The sequence below is a fragment of the Salarias fasciatus genome, chromosome 9 (genome assembly GCF_902148845.1).
Source record: "Salarias fasciatus chromosome 9, fSalaFa1.1, whole genome shotgun sequence".
Classification (NCBI taxonomy): Eukaryota; Metazoa; Chordata; class Actinopteri; order Blenniiformes; family Blenniidae; genus Salarias; species Salarias fasciatus.
The window spans coordinates 14,031,370-14,043,827 of record NC_043753.1 but is presented as its reverse complement, the minus strand read 5'-3'; the positions used below and the strand labels follow the sequence as shown (position 1 = coordinate 14,043,827).

Below are 12,458 nucleotides of genomic sequence, written 5' to 3'. Positions count from 1 at the left end.
GTCAGAGTGGGAGTGAAAGAGGACCAGACAGCAGGGTGGAGGGAGAGAGAGGGACCCAGAGAGCCAGAGAGTGTGTGAGTGAGAGAGAGAGAGAGAGAGAGAGAGAGAGAGAGAGAGGGCGAGTGTATGTGCAGAGAGGATAGAAAGGCTGCTTGAGAGCTTGAAGAAGAGGATAGAGTGGAGGCGACAGAGTGCTGGATAATGGAGGTGCAGTCGGAGTGTGTGGAGCCCCCCGTGGTCCCTCAGTGTGACCCCCAGCCAACCGGGAAGATCAACAAAGCTGCTTTTAAACTCTTCGGGAAGCGGCGCACGGGCTCCGGAATGGCCAGCTTTTTCTCCTTCAGGAACAAAGCGGCTGCAAACAGTGGCAACAATGGGAATTCTGAGAATGGGAATTCTTTGAATGGGAACGGCTCGGTGGCATCGGTGGAGCTCGTGAGGAGCAAAACCCACGATGGACTAACAGGATCTAACAATGATGCTGATGGACAGAGAGGGGAGGGGCACGTCAGCCTGGAGGCGGGGCCGGTGAGGTCCCTCAGTAAATCGCTGAGTTTCTTCTCTCTTCTGCGACGTGGGAGTTTTAGGTCAAGTGAAAATGGAGGGGCGGGGCTTGTGAGAAGAGGGAGGGGCCTGAAGGGCTTTTTCAGCAGCATGCGATGGAGACGTAAAGACAAAACAAACGAAGGAGAGGCGGAGGAGTCAGAGGCTAAGAAAGAGAAGGATGGGGATACGGCAGACTCTGAAAAGGTAAAAGACATTACTCTCACCCTTGAGCCGCCTCCGCACCATCATCAAGAGGACTGTGGTAATGCAGAAGCAGCGCCGAACTTTCAAGCGACAGAAACGGCCACCACTAGTGTTATCATGACACCCCAGCACTGTGTAGTCCTGCCAGGGCCATCTGGCGAGCCAGACTCCCCCTTTCCTTACACACCCACTGACTCGCCGCTCCGTCCGTCGGTGCAAAAAGCCAAAGCTTCAATTTCCAGTCTCACACCTTCCCTCGCAACACCCCCTTTGGACCGGTGCAGCACGGGGGATCCACCGTCAGAGCCTTCGGTGGATCGACTCTGCTCCCTGCTCTTCACTGACGTCACGTCCCTCAAGAGCTTTGACTCACTGACGGGCTGCGGCGACATTATCGCCGACGCAGACGAAGAGGTGCCAGTGGGTAACGGGGGCAGCGGCACCAGCAGCAGCAGCAGTGGGGGAGGAGGGGGGAGTTCGGGAGCCGGTATTGGGAGAGCTGTCTGTATGACCAGCGCTGCGTCTCGCGGTTCCCCTTCCAAACCTTCCATACCACCTCAGTTGACCCAACCCATTTACTCCGTCTCCACAAGCTCAGCGTCTGCCTCTCTCCCAGCGCGCACCCGTGCACCTCCTCCACCGCAGCAGCATCCGGCTGGTAGCGGTGTGGTGGCCTACATGGGTGGAGGGGAGGAAATGGCAAGTCCAGAAGGTGTGGATGATGCAGACATGCAGGGGCTCTGGCACATGCTGCCCTCCACAAGAGACAACTCCCCAGCCTTGCCCCGATCACATCAGCCCTCATCCTCCACTCCTACTTCAACGTACCCCCCTCGCTCCATCCCTACCAGCAGCCACCTCCCCGCCGCCCCCCGGAGCATAGAGAGAAAGGTTCCCCAGGTGAAGGCGCTGGGGCTCAGTAAGATTCCAGTAGTCGGTGGAGCAGCAAGCCGCGCGGCCAAGCCCCCCCTTCCTCACGCACATGGTCGTCTACCGACGTCACCCGGTGAGAAAGAGCCGCTCAGTGACGAGGGCTACTGGGACACACCCTCGGCGACACCCACAGCAACGCCCGACGAGAGCGGACTGCAGCGCAACCAGAAGATGGCTCTGTCACGTGACAGCTGCTCAGGGGACCACCTGTACGACCTCTACAACGATCCTGAGGAGGAAGGAGAGGATCAGCAGGGAGACGAAGAGCTAAACAGCACTCCTTCTCCATCCACCGAATACAGAATGAGCCCAACCTCCCAGACCAGTCCCCCATCCTCCTCCTCATCGTCCTCCTTTCGCTCAATGAAAGGAAGTGCCAGCCTTCCCCGAGACTCCAAAATCCCGATAAGCAGCAGTAAAACCCCGCCTCCCCACTCAGTGAGCCAGTCAGCCCTGTCTTCTGTTGTCGAGGCTGAATCTCCTCCACCAAAGACCCAAGCACCCGCCCCTGCTCGCACCCGAATCCCCGTATCCAAGGTGCCCGTCCGTCGGTCTGGAAGCAAACCCAGCAGCACAGCCAGAGGGACTTCAGGCAAGAAGTGAAGGGTGCTTCTCACCTTCTCACCTTTGGACTTCAGTGCACATTGCAACACTGCTCTTTATGTGGAGCCAAAGTTTTTTTTTCCCAGACTAAGAAAAATGTTGAACTGCAGAGTTAACAGTCTACAAATTCCTCTAAAACTCTAAAATCTGAAAAGCTCACATTCTTTCTACTTTTTTTTTTTTTCCCCCAAGGGGTGTGTGTGTGCTCATGTGGGGCGAGACTTGAATAAGCGGTTTTGTTCACTTGAGAAAGTCACAAGGAGACTCCAAAAAACCTGGGATAACATTTCACATCTCTGACTGGAACTTTGGAGCTTGTTTATTGACAATCTGTTTACTGGGTAGTAGAATTCCAGGAAAATGTCTGACCTGCTGAAGCTTTGACAGCTGACTGTAAAAGAAACCTGCGCACCTTTTTTTTTTTGCCATTTTTCATACAGAATAACTCAATTTTGTTCATAAGGACCTAATCCAATCAAAGTATTATTATTATTATTATTATTATTATTATTATTATTATTATTATTATTGGTTTAATCTGTAACAAATTACCTCCTAACCCTCTGATTTTAGAGCCAAAGTTATAGAAAAACACACAGCCATGATTTCACAGTCTTTAATAGTGTAAACCAGACTCACAGCCACAGCCTAAAGAAACACATTTTCTTATTAGGCTGCTGCACTTCTTACATTTTGGATCATTTCTTTCCCTCGCGACAGTGATTACAGGATTCTACATGCAAATATAGATAGGAACCTGAAATCTGGAACACTTTTAGCCCCTATGTTGCAACAACAAAAAATATCTCACAATGATTTGTTTTGTATTTCAAGTAGATGCATCCATTTTTGAAGGACTCTTTAACTTTTTTTTTTTTGGTTTTTTTTTTTTTTAAATAAATTGACTGAATTTGAAGTCAACCTGCTGCATTTGGACCTCACGTGTACCCTTCCACATGAATCGGACGTTAATCTCTGGGATTTACCACTGTTTAACTACAGAAACCTGCAAAACTACTGCAATACTCGACGTGGGGAGAACCCTTGCACTGATGCTTGACTTCTCATGAGCAAACACGTGCTCACATGCACACAGCACATGCAACACACAGACACATACACACACACACACACACACATTACTTCTCTTGCTCTCTGCATGCAGTGCCACAAATCCAGGACACAAATGGTCAGGGAACATCATCAAATGCTGAAGGAATCTTTTACAGGCACATTTTCAGTCTTTGGCACTGTCTTTGTAGCTACTCTGGACAACTCTCTTCTCTGAGGACACGTGCACTAACATGTTCTTTTCCAGTTAGTATCGTCTTCTTCACTGGATATCATGCTGTTTTTTACAGGGTCATCCCTACTGAATCATTCTGCACGGATCTCAAACTGTGATTGCACCAGCTTTACTACTCTGCTTTCTCTTCTTCTTCTCTGCTAGCATACTGGTCAGGCTGATGTGCAAGGATGACTAGAAGGTGCCCTTTTCTTGTAACAGGTAGTTTTAAAGAGCAAGAGGATAATGCAAAGCATTTTTTTTTTAACTAATGCAACATCAGAACTGAGCCTTTTGCCCTTCTTCTACTGGATCTTGTACTAACAAACCTTGTTTAACCTAATTTCTAAGAATCACCACAGCTCTGTTTGAGTTTGAATGTAGCTTGTTATATACGATGTGTGTGTTGCCGTGGGTCTCTTTTACTTGTTGTCCCTCTTTTGTGGGGGCAAGAAAAATGGTGGATCTGAATGTTTTCTAAGTCCCCGACGAAGACGGCTGCTCAGTGTGTGCAGCCTCGCAAAGCACCACTTGTTTTAAAAAAATGAGGGGGTGTATCGAAATCCTATAAGGCCTTTGTCATTGATTTAATTAGAGAAGCTACAGGGAGGATATTGTTCCCTCTGAGGGATTTTCATCGACTCTTCATAGGAAAAGATGATGTGAGTTTTCTCTAATCCAAACCACAAGGGCACCAGTGGCACACAGCTGGTCATTTAGTTCATTTTATTTTCCCTGCTCATTTAAAAATGCAATAGCTGGTCAACAACAGCGCTACAGTTTCAGATAGCTTGTCAGTTTCAGTTCCTGTTGTTTGGAATTTGTTGATCGTCGTTGAGAAAACTGGTGTCATGTTGCAGTTCTGTCACGGCCATGCGCTCAGACGCCTCCAAAAGGGCAGAGGAAAGGTCATTCCTGGGTCAGAGAATGGTTGCTTCATGTTTGTTTTTCTGCTTATGTTGTGCTCGTCGCTTTTGATTTAGTCTGCCTTTAGTCACAATCACTCCTTTCATTGACTGACACAAGCGTGCGATCTGATGGAAGAAGATTGTTTAATGGGTTCATAACTTTAAAAGAAAATCTTTGGTATGTTTGAAAATAACAGCTGTGATTTGGGTATTTTGGTTGTAGAATGAAAAATCAAAAAGTTAAAAGTTACTTATTGAATGAAAGACCGTACTGTCACCAATCAAATGATAGATTTGCTGAAGTTAATAGAGGATAGGGCACCGTGAATGAGGTGAGGACTCACCGTTAAGCATCCTGTGTTTAGCAAGTTTTGTTCAAATTGTGCATCCTTCTTGTTTTGTTGTTGTTTCACTTGTCAAGGTTTGCATGTTCATGGAGTTTGACTGATCCTCCACTCCCTCTCATTATGGCACAGTGAAAATTCAAGTCATAACATTGGATACATTGACCTTGTACACTTGCATACACAAAACCCCAAAGCCATCACCTGTGTTGTTTTTTTTTTCTCTACCTTTTCTTTCTGATTCAAGATCTAGGCCACTGTGTGATCATTTGCTGCGACAAAAAAAAACACATTATATTTTCCTTAATTTTGTTACCATTTGTTTTACGGTGTGAAATCTTTCCACTTTTCAGTTTTAATTAATAAAACGATTTGCGCTGACACGGGAGCTCTGGACTCTTTGTGAAACGCATTTACACAACAATACAAGCTTTTATTTCACTGTGGTGAGATGGATCTTTCCTCCTGTCCGTCCCTCCATGTGTTGTTCCACCCCCGCATCCCGGTGACTTAAATCCCCAAAGAGCATCTCAGAGAAAGGGGAGCTGCTTTTGTTATTGTGCTGTGTGTGGCGTTTCTGTTGGGTTACTGCACCGAGAGATCGGGTTAGCTTAGCTTAGGGTGCAATAGATGATCAATATGTTTTATTGACTGCCGAGCTGAAAGCCTGACGGATGTGCGATCGTCTGCTGTGGGTCTCTGGAGGGAGAAGACACACAAAGAGACAGCGAAACACAGCCGGTGTCATGACAAAAGAGACAGATGCATGAAAACCTGCCTTGCTTCTTTCCGGGCATCTAGAATATAAATGAAACAGATGTTGTCCTTGTTCAAGTGGGACACATGTTGCTAGAAAAAAGCTCTTACTGTATGTTGTGGCGTGGGTGAGTGGATGGATGCATGTGGAGTGGGAGGAGAATTTGGTGCAGTGCGAATCCCCTTTGTAATGGTGCAGCAGTTTTTTTTCTCCCCCCCCCCCACCTCCCTCTCCATCCAGCTCGCTCTCTGTTTCTGCACACCGAGGTTTATGTAAAAAGCTTACGTAAGACCATACCAGCCCCGACACATCAAAGCCCAGGATGCTGACAGCGAGAGCGGGGCGTGCTGGTGCGCGTGTGCCCGTGTCAGCTGATCTCATCATTAATCTGCTTGCTTGGGTGCTGTGTATGTGGGATCTCCTTCTCAGTGCGACTCGCGCTTGCTTCTGTGTGAGAGGGTTTGTTTTGGTGCATAAATCTGCCGTTATTACACAACAGGGAGCTTTTAGTGCAGAACAACAAAGTTCTTATACAAAGTGGTGGAGACGGAGACAAGGGAGGCAGTCATGGTGAACTACAGGGGAAAAACGGGGAGATTAAGGTTTTCCAGTGTGCAAGTAAAGGGTTTGTTTGGCTTCACTGCTTATAAACGAAGCTTTTATTTAGCTTGTGTACAACTGCTACAAGTGGCAGTGATATCAGTGTAACAACACTGACTCAGCATGGAGGTAGTGTGATATCTAATCTCTTATGCCCTAATAATTAGCACAAGATATAAACAAGTAGTATTTTTTGTTAATGAAACAGTCATGGTTTCAATGGAGGACTAGCATGCCAGTGCCTATTTGGAATAAAATATGAGATGTGGGTGACAATCTTGGTTAAAACAGGAGCAAAAAGGATACATGAGCAAAATGAAAAAAATTCTAGGATCTATCTTAAAGACAAAGCAAACAGGGGAGTTACGATAAGTGAGTTTTAGTATATAACTTTGTTAAAATGGCTTGATATCAAATGGAGACTAATGAACTGGACGCCTGTTTACCAAGCTGCGTGCACATACCATGGAAATAATTGCTATTGTTGCTTTAATGAATGCTCCTGTTGAAGGTCATGTTTGAACAGGTGCTGAAGCGTTGAAAATAAGTGACAGTTACTGTTCACAATCGGAGTATCTATTTCCTGAATCGACTGGGCCTGTCCTAGATATTGACAGAAGCAGTAAATCTAAACGTGTAAAAAAAAAAACGACCCAAAATATAATTTTCAAGCTCTTACCAATTCACCTCCCATTTCATGAGCAGGCCCTGAAAAATGCATGTGTATCCATGTGCTCAATGTGTGTGTTTATGTGTGTGGGTGTGTGTGTATGTGTGTCAGATGGAGCACCATTCAAAAGCTGTACCCCACATTCTGGATGGCAGCCTCTCCACAGCCGTTCCCATAGTAACTCCACTAGGTCAACCAATGAAAAAAGGGGGCTGGGCACGGAAGAGGATGGGAGAGTGATTGGGGGTGGGGGGGTGGGGTGGGGGGGTTTCCGACACAGTGCGCGAGAGAGACGTGATTGGAGTCGAACTGGTGCAGCAAGACATTCACACAAATGAGCACCCACTAACCTACATGTTGAAAATACTCCATGCAAATACGTGGCCTTCATTTCTATTGGTTTTTTTCTTTCTTCCCATGCAGACATGATCACAGTATAAAGTTCAATTTTTGTGGCTTTACAGTGTGAAACTCCCATCAACAGGGTAGAAATTCTCTGCTCTCACCTTTAGCACACATCCTCTGCATGGATGTGTGCTGAAGAAATGTCACCTTCACGGCCCCGTGGGAACACCCCTGAGCGCCGTGGTTTTCTCCTCTGAGGTGCTGCATTGTCCTCTTTCCTGTCACTTTCTCACATTTCCTTTTATCATGTCACATGTGCTCTCTCTCTCTCTCTCTCTCTCTCTCGGCGATATTGCGTAAAATCCCCACTTGTGAATAATTCATTACCGGAAGTAGCATTTGACTCCGAGTGAGGACAACAGCAACGCGACACAAAACGGAGCGTAGTTGTCTAGTTGTTACACAACCGACAAAAAAAAAACAAACAAAAAAAACCAATTAGCCTGTTTGAAAGGAAAGTCAAAACGGCCCACATGCAATCAGTTCAAACTCAAAGTGTGTTTAGAAAAGTCACTGATTATAAAACAAACATGAAAATGATATACAAGCGTTGTGTCAGTTACGGTTAGGCTGTTTAGGCAAAGGTTAACCTGCCTTATCAGATGCTACATGGAAATGAGAGGAGTCACGTTTCATACCAGCTGACGGGGATTTTCAATGTAAATTCACCCTGTGTAATATTCTGAGGTGTAGAATGAAAAATAAAAAGTCTCACACTTTGAATCTTAAAGAATGTAAGAACATCCATCAAGTTTGACGGATGTAGAAATACAAACACAACTTTATTCAGTGTAACCTTGTCTTTATTATTGTGTGTGTGCATATTGCCCTGCAAACTAATACTTAATGGGGAATCATTAACTGGTGCAACGACGCTAAAATATTAATGTGAAGGTTGGGCCTGTTGGACGCCTGTATGTACTGTATATATAGATATCCTGAACTGTGGCGTGTAAGGTGTCAGATGGGCTTTCTGAAGTGTCTTCTGCTTGACTGGGCGTTCGGGTCGTGTTTCCATGACCCCTGAGGCATCCACCGATACCTGTTCCCAGCAATATTGAGAGGAACAAAACTGGTAAAACAACCTGTTGCTGTAAAATGAAGTTTCTGAATAACGCCATTGAAACAACATAGAAACCTCCAGCGTTACAGTTGCATTTTCCTTCATTTTGATGTTTTTAACATTCAAATAGACAATATCTTAAAAGTTTTATTTTGTATATCAACTGATAGACTCAGATACACAGAACACAACAACCTAAAATAGGCTAAAATATAATTTTCATATAATGTATAAATGATACATTCTATGACACATCTTTGAAGATTGAGATTGGATTGGATAATCTCGCTTGCTTTCATATATTCCACCACCAAACTCAGTTTTCCACAACATTAACTGCAGCTCTCCCCAACAGTGTCAAAAATATAAACAGTTTCTATGTGTCAGTTACCCAGTGGTTATAACTTAACCAGTTGATATAAAACTAAAAAACTTTGAAAGAATAATATTAATAATAAAAAAACATATTTACAAGTTTCTATTTCCTATTTACAGTCAGCACCTTCATATTCCACAGGCACTTTTCCAGACAGTCAAGTACAAATCTTTAGAAGATATATTATATTCAAAATACTACACAGAAGCAAGTGTTTTCTTGCACGAGTAGCTGGTTTATCTTTACATCCCCAATAAGCCTCAACATGCAAACTTCCAAATGTATTGTTGATTGATATCATCAGCAGTGGTTTCAGGGCTGAGAATGGCGGGAGTGAAATGACCTGAGACTATAGTCTTCTGTCCTGCCCTGCTGTTCTGAGTTTAACTTTTTCTGTGAGTGTATGAGATATTGCTGCTACTATACACATCAAAACACACACACACATACATATATCAGCCAGAAAAAAAGCTATAAAACAAAATTTTTCACATTTGATTTGTTAAATAATTCAAGTTCATACTTCATGTTGCATTCACACGATCATCACTAAAGAGACACAAACAGCTACCCAACGTTGAGATTTCTAGATGTACAGATCAGTCCATCAGCAACGAGCAGAGGTTAATGTCATTAATCAGGCTGGCGGAGCCTCAATATCTACCGTGATGAAAGAATACATCGGCTCCTTCTCGATTTTCACAACTTTATACTTGAGAGTGTTCAGTCCGTCTTTATCCATGCTCCACCGTGTGTGTACCAGTTTGCCAGGGTTCTTTGGATTGGGCTCGTTATGCAGATCCCTCTGATGTACCACCATCTTGTATTTTCCAGTCAGCAAATCAGGCCTGGAAACGGACATTCCTCGGATGTTGACCCGATTGTACAAGTCGTCATCCTCGCCGCCCCAGCCCCAGTAGGTGTTCGGGAATCCGTTGATCTTCTCGAACTGCTGCTTGGACAGTGACGAAACCCCACCGAAGAAGCCATTGTAGGGTAATCCAAAGTTAAACTTGTCCATGGCCACAGCCAAGTGTCTTGGCTGGTCAAAGCACTTGTACAGGTTTCGGTCGTTGAGAGGAACCAGGTCCACGTCGGAGAAGACGAAGCAGTTATAGTCGTACTCCTTCAGCGCTTCTACATATCCGACGTTCAGCAGTTTGGCGCGGTTGAACACTCCGTCTCCGTCCTGGTTGATGACGTATACGCCGTAGTCCAACTGCTGCCGCTTCAGTATGGGGTGGAGATAGTAAAGCCAGTGCTTCAGGTGCTCGTGCCGGTTCCGAAATGGAACGATAACTGCCACCTAGACAGATAAGAATGAAGATAGTTGACCACAACATCAATGCCTCTTAAAAGACTGTCTCTACCGGAGTCAGAAGAATGTTGATCGCATATGAGATACAAAATTAGTGGGAAGCTGTGTATACTTTTGATTTTCTATGATCATATAAATGTGTCTGTGTGTTTTTCCTGCCTTGCTTATTCACCTACCTTATGGCTAGAGATGCAGTCTGGAGGCCTGTATCGTCCTCCTATGTCGAGAGGCCTGACAGCATTCCACACATCTTCCAAAGTCCGCTTTACATTAAACTCCACCCGGAGAGGACCCACTAGTGCTGGTGGGTCAGCGGGGCAGGGTCCCAGAGTAGCGTTCTCAGAAGTTGTCGTATTGACTGTTAAGTCAATATTTTCTTGCTGTCCTTTGACGACTTTTGATGACAGATTCTGAATAGCTTCATGTATCACCAACAAACGTTGCTTGTTTCTATCAGACACAGGGTATAGGCTTGCTGCATAGGTGTTTTTGTAGAATACAGCCACAGAAAAGCAAAGGAGGCCACAGAGAGCAAATAATGACACCAGCTTGAACAGCATTTTCAACATGATGATGATGGACGGCTCGTGCAGCTTCCTGCCTGTCTCTTTGCAAGTCAAAAGATGTAGCTTACAAAAGCAACCAGACCAGTTTTTGTTCTCTTTGAGCAACCTGCACGATCTAGTCCGGCGATCAGTTTCCTTACATCTGCCAAAGAAATTTGTTTTTGTATATTAAAGTTTCATTAACAATTGTAAGTTCCGTCAATGAGCACGACCAATACAACCTAAAGTGTCTTACTTTGCATGAAACACTTTTCAGTTTCTTTTAGTGATTATTTTTTCCCTGAAAGTACTTTCAACAAAGCCATAACTTAGAAACACATTTTCACTGACTGCTGAAGACAAATAGTAATTTCTTGTCGAACTGGGCCCTCTCCTGGTGTAGGCTCGATGCTGCTGTGTGTGGCGTCAAAACCAGCAGTTTACCCACAGTCCATTTAAGAAGTCTTCATGAAAGCAGCTCAGAGACCAGTCAGTGGGAAGCATATAATCAGCCAGATCCGTAATGAAAAAAGATAAGTTCCAGCCAGGTCAGGTCGTAAAATTCACACCGGCACCTTGAGCGAGGAGAGTCTTTCTGCTGCCACAAGTCCTTGTATAACAGATCCCAAGATGGTAAAAGCTTTTTAAAAACGCTGCTTGCCGGACAGAATTGTTTCCTGGTATGTGAAGCAGATACTGGTTTTGTTTCGGCCTCCAGTGAATCACTCTTCTCAGGAATGTCACCGATAAGTTTCCCACAGCGTCGACTTCCTATCGCACACTAACTCACGAACGCCAGTGCTGTCACAAATGAGGAAACACGTCCTCACTGACACAAGGAGTGGTGTTCGTTACCATACACTGCACACACCCAGTTTCAGTTTGTTTGAGGGAGTGTATTGTATGAGCAGGTGCTCCACTGACTTTGTGTATAATTATAACCAATGAGTATAGTTAAGGTGATTGCTTGAAACCTGAAAGAAAGATTGTTTTTTCTTTGAGTTTTGTTTTCACTTTAGTGTTCTGTATTGGACTTCACCACAACAATACTCCAGAAGGTTTTCTGCATTGATTTCAAGACTTTCAGGAAATAAACTCTCCTGTTACAGGGCTGCACTGTGGTGTGGTGCTCGAAGGAGTCAGCAAGACGGAGTTTCTCAATAAACAGAGGTTTTCTGACAAAGTAAATAAACATTTGAGCATTTAGTGACTCTGGTGTGGAACTGAGTGTGTGTGGTTGTCTGTGTTTTCCCTGTGAATTAGTTGATTCAAGTGATTGTTGGACTGTCCCTTTTCTCTGTTTCGGCTCATTCTTATGTAATAAAGTCGCACGGTTTCAAAGCAAAGTTATGATTTTGGTTCATGCTCTCATGACTGAAAGAAGGATGTTTTGTCACGGAAGTAAAAAGGTCCCCACATGTTTTTTCCCCCTCCTCTTTCTTGATCTTCATTCATTTCCTCCCTTGTTGTTCCGGTGTGGTGTGCTGGCACCCTCGTGACAACTCACTCTCTGTTCCATAAATGATTATGCATTCAGTAGTCATTCATACTCTTCTACAACAAACAAATCAAAAGGACTGGAAGTAATACGTTGCCATAGAGTTTGACTCAATAGGTTAGACGCCGCCATTAGTGGAATAGAGACTTATCTCTATTTCCAATAAGTAAAGACCATAAATTAAACATGTTAGAAAGAGATGTCCAAACACAGGAACACAGACTCAGATTATGCCAATGCAGATGAAGTAATAAACAGAACGCACAGGGAGTGCCCAATTTGTCACCAGGTGAAGACAATCGCACAGTCAGGCACCGCTGAAAGACATCAGGGCAGGAAACAGCAATAAGACATGAGGGAAAGGCAACCAGGTGGAAACAAGAAACATTTGGAATCCAAAAAG

General features: G+C 44.6%; 2 protein-coding genes across 2 annotated transcripts; one reads left to right on the top strand and one right to left on the bottom strand.

The window, feature by feature from the left end:
* amer2 (APC membrane recruitment protein 2) lies at positions 1-2,928 on the top strand. The gene has a single exon (XM_030099576.1). It carries the CDS (start codon positions 202-204, stop codon positions 2,284-2,286), a length of 2,085 nt encoding a protein of 694 aa, XP_029955436.1. The 5' UTR covers positions 1-201; the 3' UTR covers positions 2,287-2,928.
* A 5,519-nt stretch (positions 2,929-8,447) lies between these two features.
* Positions 8,448-11,363, bottom strand: LOC115394645 (beta-1,4-galactosyltransferase 1-like). Its single transcript, XM_030100003.1, has 2 exons — positions 10,189-11,363; positions 8,448-10,000 (listed from the first exon to the last, which is right to left on the bottom strand). The coding sequence occupies exons 1-2, from the start codon at positions 10,579-10,581 to the stop codon at positions 9,332-9,334; spliced, it is 1,062 nt and encodes a 353-aa protein (XP_029955863.1). The 5' UTR covers positions 10,582-11,363; the 3' UTR covers positions 8,448-9,331.
* Between the last annotated feature and the right edge of the window lie 1,095 nt (positions 11,364-12,458).